This window comes from Colobus angolensis, unplaced genomic scaffold, assembly GCF_000951035.1.
Source record: "Colobus angolensis palliatus isolate OR3802 unplaced genomic scaffold, Cang.pa_1.0 Scaffold17, whole genome shotgun sequence".
NCBI classification, from domain to species: Eukaryota; Metazoa; Chordata; class Mammalia; order Primates; family Cercopithecidae; genus Colobus; species Colobus angolensis.
In genome coordinates, this window is record NW_012114821.1 from 1,223,741 (window position 1) to 1,232,555 (window position 8,815).

At 66.4% G+C, this 8,815-nt stretch overlaps 1 protein-coding gene across 1 annotated transcript in view; it reads left to right on the plus strand.

The window, feature by feature from the left end:
* The window catches only part of PLEC (plectin), a 26,658-nt gene that overhangs the window by 8,308 nt on the left and 9,535 nt on the right, over positions 1-8,815 (plus strand). Inside the window, exons 9-29 of the mRNA XM_011938213.1 lie at positions 177-330; positions 552-645; positions 1,305-1,459; positions 1,545-1,863; positions 1,945-2,022; positions 2,096-2,257; positions 2,422-2,526; positions 2,631-2,726; positions 2,999-3,124; positions 3,948-4,100; positions 4,186-4,340; positions 4,423-4,549; positions 4,656-4,839; positions 4,914-5,071; positions 5,205-5,383; positions 6,197-6,335; positions 6,423-6,779; positions 6,854-6,937; positions 7,105-7,209; positions 7,300-7,398; positions 8,292-8,813. Of these exons, the coding sequence (XP_011793603.1) occupies positions 177-330; positions 552-645; positions 1,305-1,459; positions 1,545-1,863; positions 1,945-2,022; positions 2,096-2,257; positions 2,422-2,526; positions 2,631-2,726; positions 2,999-3,124; positions 3,948-4,100; positions 4,186-4,340; positions 4,423-4,549; positions 4,656-4,839; positions 4,914-5,071; positions 5,205-5,383; positions 6,197-6,335; positions 6,423-6,779; positions 6,854-6,937; positions 7,105-7,209; positions 7,300-7,398; positions 8,292-8,813 (3,551 nt within the window). The remainder of the gene's footprint in view (positions 1-176; positions 331-551; positions 646-1,304; positions 1,460-1,544; positions 1,864-1,944; positions 2,023-2,095; positions 2,258-2,421; positions 2,527-2,630; positions 2,727-2,998; positions 3,125-3,947; positions 4,101-4,185; positions 4,341-4,422; positions 4,550-4,655; positions 4,840-4,913; positions 5,072-5,204; positions 5,384-6,196; positions 6,336-6,422; positions 6,780-6,853; positions 6,938-7,104; positions 7,210-7,299; positions 7,399-8,291; positions 8,814-8,815) is intronic.

Here is an 8,815-nt window from a genome sequence, read left to right on the forward strand (position 1 = left end):
TCCCTGGAGGTAAGTGGGACCACCGGAGGGGGGTGGTGTCCTAAAGGCTCTTCCAGAGCCCGACCTGGCCCTGCGTTTGGGACCAGGGCTGTCCCTGCGTTTGGGACCAGGGCTGTCCCGGGTCTGGTGGGCTGGGGTCTGAGGGCAGCGCCCCATCCCCTGCCCCCTGCATCTAGGGCCTGAGCTTGGCCCCTGTCCACAGGGAGCGGTGCAAGCGGGCCAGCTCAAGGTGCCCCCTGGCTACCACCCGCTGGACGTGGAGAAAGAGTGGGGCAAGCTGCACGTGGCCATCCTGGAGCGGGAGAAGCAGCTCCGCAGCGAGTTTGAGAGGTGGGTGGGGCCCTGTGGTGGCAGGGGAACCACCCGAGGGTGAGTCACTGCCTGGGGAGGAAACCCGCCCGCCCCGCCCCGGTGGGGGAACCCGAGCTCCCACCGGCCTTAGGACAGTGGGCCACAGGCAGGGAGGCCAGAGCAGGAGGCGAGCTACACTCTGTGGCCAGGGCTGTGCCGGGCCCGGCCAACGCGGCCCCTTCCCCGTGCTTCTGCCGCAGGCTGGAGTGTCTTCAGCGCATCGTGACCAAGCTGCAGATGGAGGCGGGGCTGTGTGAGGAGCAGCTGAACCAGGCCGACACCCTGCTGCAGTCGGTAAGGGGTGTGGGGCAGGCAGCCAGAGGAGCCTGCCCCGCCCTGCAGCCGGAAAGCCAGGAGGGGGCTGTCTGCCTGGGCTCCTAGGGCAGGGGCAGGGGCGGGGCATGCGGTGGGGAGTCCAGGCCTGAGCTCCTCCCTCTGCAGCCAACTCTCACAGTGCAGCCAACTCTCACAGCCAACTCTCATAGCCTGCTTTGGGCGGAGTTGGTTTCTGGTCACCAGGTAGAACCCAGGGTGACTGCCTTGACCCCGCCAGGCCCCCTCCCCTACAGTGGTTTACTGTTAGGGGAGGGGTGAGGGGAGGGGTGAAGGGAGGGCCCAACCCACGCTGCTTGCCTAGGAGGACAGGGCCACACAGTGTTACAGGAGGAGTTACCTGGGGTGGGTGACAGAGGATGAGGCCCAGAACCCCACGGACATGGTCATGGGGGTATGGGTTCCTGGACTGGGCAGAATTTCTCTGGTCTTGGTCCCAATCCCCCAGAAGGCCGGCAGGAAGATGTGTGAGGTGGGCAGGGAGGGAAGGGGAAGGATGGGGATGGGGGCAGGGGCCCACTGAGGCTGAGGAAGCGGGTGAGGGTGGCCGTCTTGGCCGGGCCCCCTGTGAGGTCAGAGGGGGATCTTCTGTGCTCCGAGTCACGGCAACGACCTTGCAGGATGTCCGGCTGCTGGCCGCAGGCAAAGTGCCGCAGCGGGCAGGGGAGGTGGAACGGGACCTGGACAAAGCAGATAGCATGATCCGGCTGCTGTTCAATGACGTGCAGACCCTCAAGGATGGACGGCACCCGCAGGGCGAGCAGATGTACCGCAGGTGGGCCCCGCCCTGCCCTCCCTGATGCCCAGGTCCACACAGCCCCAGGCCTGCCAACACCTACCTGAGTCCTCTGCTGCCCCAGGGTATACCGTCTGCACGAGCGCCTGGTAGCCATCCGCACCGAGTACAACCTCCGGCTGAAGGCAGGCGTGGCAGCCCCTGCAACCCAGGTGACCCAGGGGACTCTGCAGAGTGTGCAGAGGCGCCCTGAGCTGGAGGACTCCACTCTGCGCTACCTGCAGGACCTGCTGGCGTGGGTAGAGGAGAACCAGCACCGTGTGGATGGCGCTGAGTGGGGTGTGGACCTGCCCAGCGTGGAGGCGCAGCTGGGCAGCCACCGAGGCCTGCACCAGTCCATCGAAGAGTTCCGGGCCAAGATTGAGCGGGCGCGGAGTGATGAGGTGGGTGGCACTGAGCGATGGGCAGCGAAGGGGGTGGGCTGGGCCCAGCCACTGCAGGCCTCACCATCTCATCTGTTGCAGGGCCAGCTCTCCCCCGCCACCCGGGGTGCCTACCGTGACTGCCTGGGTCGGCTGGACCTGCAGTACGCCAAGCTGCTGGTGAGTGGGGGCAGGGCCAGCTGGGGGAGGTGGGTAGTCCGCGGCCTGCTGACACGCACCCTCCTGCCCACAGAACTCCTCCAAGGCCCGCCTTAGGTCCCTGGAGAGCTTGCACAGCTTTGTGGCAGCCGCCACTAAGGAGCTAATGTGGCTAAACGAGAAGGAGGAGGAGGAGGTGGGCTTCGACTGGAGCGACCGCAACACCAACATGACCGCCAAGAAGGAGAGCTACTCGGTGAGGGGTGGCCCAGCGCCCTTGAACCCCACAGCCCCCTCCCCGCTGTGCCCTGGCTGTCCCCTGTAGTCAGAGACCAGTGGGGGCTCTGGGTCGAGTTTGCTGGGAGCTTGGCAAAGCTGGGTGTGGCCGGCCAGCCCTGAGACCCTTTGCCCTGGTGCCAGGCCCTGATGCGGGAGCTGGAGCTGAAGGAGAAGAAGATCAAGGAGCTCCAGAGTGCTGGGGACCGGCTGCTGCGGGAGGACCACCCGGCCCGGCCCACGGTGGAGGTGGGGCTGAGGGAGCCACCCAGGGCTCCCTGGGCAGGGGCGGGGCTGCAGAGGGGGCCATGCTGGGCCCCAGGTGGGACTGACAAGGACCTGCTGCCCTGTAGTCTTTCCAGGCGGCCCTGCAGACACAGTGGAGCTGGATGCTGCAGCTGTGCTGCTGCATCGAGGCACACCTGAAAGAGAACGCTGCCTACTTTCAGGTGAGAACTGGAGCTCCCCTCCCCACTGTGGCTCAGCGGCAGCCTTGGAGGAGCCCCTGGACCCCCTCAGCAGCTCCAGTCAGCAACCCTTCTATCTGTTGCCAGCTGCTACCCGCAGCCTGACCGGGGCCTTAGCCAGGGATGCTCCCCAGGCTTCCTGGGGGCTTTGCCACTCCTTCCTCAGTGCCCCCATCTTGGGCCTGCCCTGGGAGAGCTGTGGGCTAGGGCTCTGGTCCCAGGTAGCCCGGCGTGACCCCCTCCCACTGCCCCAGTTCTTCTCAGACGTGCGGGAGGCCGAGGGGCAGTTGCAGAAGCTGCAGGAGGCGCTGCGTAGGAAGTACAGCTGTGATCGCTCCGCCACCGTCACCCGGCTGGAGGACCTGCTGCAGGATGCCCAGGTGAGGGAAGGGGTGTGCAGAGGCGTGTCAGGAGAGGCTGGCCTGGAGTCTGGGCTGCATGGATACCCTGGAGACTGGTGGGGGGGGCAACTGGAGGGGCCAGCAGGGCTTGGGAGGCACCGTGGGGGATGTAGAGGTCAGCTGGCGGGGGAATGAGGCAGGGTATGGGGAGCCAAGAGGCATCCGGTCTGAGTCGGGCCACCCCCATCTCCACAGCCACAGAGCTAGTAGAAGCCTGAAGTCAGCAGCTGTTGCCAGCCCTTGTACTGTAGAAGGGGCAGCAGCTGTTTGGCCTGAGATCTGGAGTGGGCAGAGTGGAGCTGGGCTTCGTGCTCTGGGGGCAGGAGTGGGATCACCCAGGAGGGTGGGGGCACAGTGGGGAGTGACAGGGGAAAGGGACTGGAGGCTGGAATGGCCTCTGAGGTCGGCAGGGCTGGGTCCGGGGGAGAGCCGGCAGCTCCCAGGTACGTCCTGCAGCCTGGCCCCCGCGGAGGGGTGGGATGGGAGGAGGTAGTGACCTTCTGCAGCCTGCAGGGGAGGGGCAAGGGGTGAGGGCACTATAGGGGCCAGAGCGTAGCTGAGGACATGGCGGTGAGCTGGGGTGAGAGGAGGGTGCCCTATCTGGGTTGGGAAGGAGCGAGGGCACATGGGTCTGCTTGGGGCCAACCCCCGGAGCCCGTCCCAGCTACACCTCCTGCTTTCAAGTGCCGCCACCCCAGGAGCATCAGGAGGACCCCACAGGCCTGGTCCAGAGTCTGGGGGTGCCTGGGGCAGGCCTGCGGGTCTCCATGGCCCTTGTCTGGATGCTGCTCCTCCCCCACAGGACGAAAAGGAACAGCTGAACGAGTACAAGGGGCACCTCTCAGGCCTGGCCAAGCGGGCCAAGGCCATCGTGCAGCTGAAGCCCCGCCACCCAGCCCACCCCATGCGGAGCCGCCTGCCCCTGCTGGCCGTGTGCGACTATAAGCAGGTGGAGGTGAGGGCAGGCCCAGGCTCCACCGGGGGGCGTGGCCAGGCAGGGCACAGCGTGGCTGTGTCCTCACCAACTCTGCCTGTTCCAGGTAACCGTGCACAAGGGTGACGAGTGCCAGCTGGTGGGCCCTGCGCAGCCGTCCCACTGGAAGGTGCTCAGCAGCTCCGGCAGCGAGGCCGCCGTGCCCTCCGTGTGCTTCCTGGTGCCCCCGCCCAACCAGGAGGCCCAGGAGGCTGTCACCAGGTGGATGGCAGGGGCTCAGCAGGTGGGGGGTGGACGGTGGGTGGGACGCTGATGATGCTGACTTATAGCCCTGACCTGCCAGGCTGGAGGCCCAGCACCAGGCCCTGGTCACGCTGTGGCACCAGTTGCACGTGGACATGAAGAGCCTTCTGGCCTGGCAGAGCCTTCGCCGTGACGTGCAGCTCATCCGCTCCTGGTCCCTGGCCACGGTACACCTGCCCCCCAGCCGGGGGCTCTCTGGCTGGGAGGAGGGAAGGGGCATTCTGCAGGGCACAACCGCCTCGCCCGGCACTTAGCCCCACATGCTTCCCCCAGTTCCGCACCCTGAAGCCAGAGGAGCAGCGCCAAGCCCTGCACAGCCTGGAGCTGCACTACCAGGCCTTCCTGCGGGACAGCCAGGACGCAGGCGGCTTTGGGCCTGAGGACCGGCTGATGGCCGAGCGCGAGTACGGCTCCTGCAGCCACCACTACCAGCAGCTACTGCAGAGCCTGGAGCAGGGTAGGGCATGGCAGGGCTGGGGCGGTTGGGCTGGTGTGAGGTGGGCAGTGGAGTGACCTGGATGTGTTCCCCAGGTGCACAGGAAGAGTCTCGCTGCCAGCGCTGCATCTCTGAGCTCAAAGACATCCGGCTGCAGCTGGAGGCCTGTGAGACGCGCACCGTGCACCGCCTGCGGCTGCCGCTGGACAAAGAGCCGGCCCGGGAGTGTGCGCAGCGCATCGCTGAGCAGCAGGCAGGGGTTGTCCCCACCCTGTCCAGTCCCATCCCTCTCCCCATCTCTCTTCCCACCCTCCCTCCTTCGGCCCTCAAGGAGCACTGTGTGCTGCGCCTGGTGGTAAGTACATTCCCACTCCCTGTCTTTGCAGAAGGCGCAGGCGGAGGTGGAGGGACTGGGTAAAGGGGTCGCCCGACTCTCCGCCGAGGCCGAGAAGGTCCTGGCCCTGCCAGAGCCATCACCTGCGGCCCCCACGCTGCGCTCGGAGCTGGAGCTGACGCTGGGCAAGCTGGAGCAAGTCCGCAGCCTGTCTGCCATCTACCTGGAGAAGTGAGTGCACCTGGCCACAGGCGAGGTGGGCTGGGAGGCGCTGGCCAGGAGGTGGGAGGCCCAGGCTGGGTTGGCGGCCACAGAGGTGGTGAGAAGAGTTCGGGGCTGCATGCTCTTCTACAGTGGTGGCCGGGGGACTTCCTGGTGATGAGATTTGGGTGTGGGAAAGAGAGAGTGGAGCTGGGTGGTGGCTGCTGAGTGAGGTGGGGAGGCTGTGGATCCACTTTCAGCGGTATAGTAAGGAATTCCGCACCCTGCCTCGTCTGTCCTGTTCCTGGCCTGGACTTAACGGCCTCTGGCATTTATTTCCAGTGGGTTATGTCATAGTCTCTTCCTGTGTTGCAAACCACATGTCCACCCTCTATCTACTCTTCACAAAACCGACACAGTGATAGGGCCACCACTGTCTGCCACAGGGTGCCATTTCCACCCTAGTGTCCCCTTTACCTGGTCTTGGGCTGCAAGGGCTGAGAACTATGCTTCCAGGCTGTGTGGGCACCAGGACACTGCTGTCATCCAGCCAGTGGGCTCTTCCTGTCTCAGGGACTTGGGGTCTGCCGTTCCTGGCTGGCACACCCCCTCTTCCCTCTTCAGGCTGGGGCCTGAGTGTCCTTGAGTTGCAGAGGCTCCCAGCCTCCTTCTCCCCAAGTCTGTTCTCCCTGAAGCAAGCCTGTGACCACAGGGTCAGCCGACCCCCCAGGGTTGGGTCTGGGCTTGGCAGGCAGCACCTTGGGTCGCTGTGGCTCGGGTTCCATCCCCTTGGGCTGTTGCTCGAGCCCCATGTCCTGGCCCTGAGTCGTGCTTTCCCGCCAGGCTCAAGACCATCAGCCTGGTGATCCACAGCACGCAGGGAGCCGAGGAGGTGCTCAGGGCCCACGAGGAGCAGCTCAAAGAGGCCCAGGCCGTGCCGGCCACTCTCCCAGAGCTCGAGGCTACCAAGGCCTCTCTGAAGGTACTGTTTCGGGGCTTGGACCTCACGGTGGGGTGGGGGTACAGCGGGCCCAGCTGAAACTGCACACGCCCCTCCTGTCCCCAACAGAAGCTGCGGTCCCAGGCTGAGGCACAGCAGCCCGTGTTCAACGCCCTGCGGGATGAGCTGCGGGGGGCGCAGGAGGTGGGGGAGCGACTGCAGCAGCGGCACGGGGAGCGGGACGTGGAAGTGGAGCGCTGGCGGGAGCGGGTCGCCCAGCTGCTTGAGCGCTGGCAGGCTGTGTTGGCCCAGACCGACGTGCGGCAGCGTGAGCTTGAGCAACTGGGCCGCCAGCTGCGTTACTACCGCGAGAGCGCAGACCCCTTGGGCGCCTGGCTGCAGGACGCCAGGCAGCGGCAGGAGCAGATCCAGGCCGTGCCGCTGGCCAACAGCCAGGCTGTGCGGGAGCAGCTGCGGCAGGAGAAGGTGGGCCTGGGTCAGTGGGGACGGGGTGGCTGGGCATGTCCTGCGGCCGCTGCTCTAACTGCACCGTCCCCCAGGCCCTTGTGGAGGAGATCGAGCGCCATGGGGAGAAGGTCGAGGAGTGCCAGAGGTTTGCGAAACAGTACATCAACGCCATCAAGGTAAGACCCCGCCGCCTGCGCCAGGCCCCAAGTCCAGGACTGTTGCCAGGGCAGCGGGCTTTCCCTGAGCCTGGGCCATGCCAGGGAAAGCCTGTGTGAGGGTTTGGGGGCTGGGCAGGGGTCACCAGAGGGCAGAGCTGGTGGCTGACCACAGTGCATTCCCACAGGACTATGAACTCCAGCTGGTCACATACAAGGCGCAGCTTGAGCCGGTGGCCTCCCCAGCCAAGAAGCCCAAGGTCCAGTCCGGGTCAGAGAGTGTCATCCAGGAGGTAGGGCGGGGCTGAACCTAGCTGGACGAGGAGCTGGTGGGCCTCTTGAGTTGTGGCTCTTGCAGGCCTAACCCTGGCTGTACTTCACAGTATGTGGACCTGCGTACACGCTACAGTGAGCTGACCACACTCACGAGCCAGTACATCAAGTTCATCAGCGAGACTCTGCGTCGCATGGAGGAGGAGGAGGTACAGCCCATTGGGCAGAGGCTGGGCGGAGGGGTCTATCTCACCACCTGTTGCGGCCCACACGCAGCCAGAGGAGCTGCCTGAGGCCACTTCTTGTGGCCCTCCCCACTCTCCCTGCTGGCACTGCCAGCACCCTCTGCCCCCAGCTCAGCCTGCCCCACCTGTGGCCTGCCCCCTGGCCTGGCGCGGCTACACTGCTCCCCCACAGTGGCTGGCGCCACCCCTCCTCCCTCCTGAGCGTCCCCTCTGCAGCCCAGCGGCCTCCTGTGTGCTCTACCTTGGCGTTCTGCGCTGGCCTCTCCGCTCAACCCTTTGCTGCCAGAAGTCGGGGGTGTTGGGTTGTGGGGGCTAGGGAGGGGTCTTCCAAGGCACCCACCTGTTGGCTTCTCCTTACTTTCTGCGTGGCCCTGAATCCTCTTCCGAGCTGGCTCGGGTCTGCACTGCTGTCTCCACGCTGGCCGCCTCGCCTCACCCTGCCCCACCCAGGCTTCCCACCCTGGTTGGGGAGAGGGGTCCGGTGGTGGGAGCCAGGCCCCCTGGTGTCCAGCAGAGCTCAGGCAGGGCTGCGTGCTGGGCGTGGCTCGCAGGTTCCGAGCTCCTGCTTTGCTCTCTCTCTCCCTGTCCGTCTGTCTCCGTCGCCTGTCTGCGGGAAGCGGGGAGGACGCCTGGGCCTCCTTCCCCAGGCTGGTGAGCACAGTGGGGCCGGCTGCGATCGCTGCCCGAGTGCCCTGGGCGGGTGCACGCTGTCTCCTCCGCCGGGCTGGGGCCTCTGTCTTCCCCGACCCCTGCTCCGCGCTGTCTTAGTGAACTGTGCCGGTGCGTGCCCTGTGAGCGCTGGTGCCTGCCCGTGTTCACACTCTCTGCTTCTCTTCTTCTCTCTGCTGTGGCCGCAGAGGTTGGCTGAGCAGCAGCGGGCAGAGGAACGCGAGCGGCTGGCCGAGGTGGAGGCTGCGCTGGAGAAGCAGCGGCAGCTGGCCGAGGCGCACGCCCAGGCAAAGGCACAGGCGGAGCGGGAGGCGAAGGAGCTGCAGCAGCGCATGCAGGAGGAGGTGGTGCGGCGGGAGGAGGCGGCAGTGGATGCGCAGCAGCAGAAGCGCAGCATCCAGGAGGAGCTGCAGCAGCTGCGGCAGAGCTCGGAGGCAGAGATCCAGGCCAAGGCCCGGCAGGCAGAGGCAGCGGAGCGCAGCCGGCTGCGCATTGAGGAGGAGATCCGTGTGGTGCGCCTGCAGCTGGAGGCCACTGAGCGCCAGCGTGGCGGGGCCGAGGGGGAGCTGCAGGCCCTGCGTGCACGGGCAGAGGAGGCGGAGGCACAAAAGCGGCAGGCACAGGAGGAGGCCGAGCGCTTGCGGAGGCAGGTGCAGGACGAGAGCCAGCGTAAGCGGCAAGCGGAGGCGGAGCTGGCCCTGCGCGTGAAGGC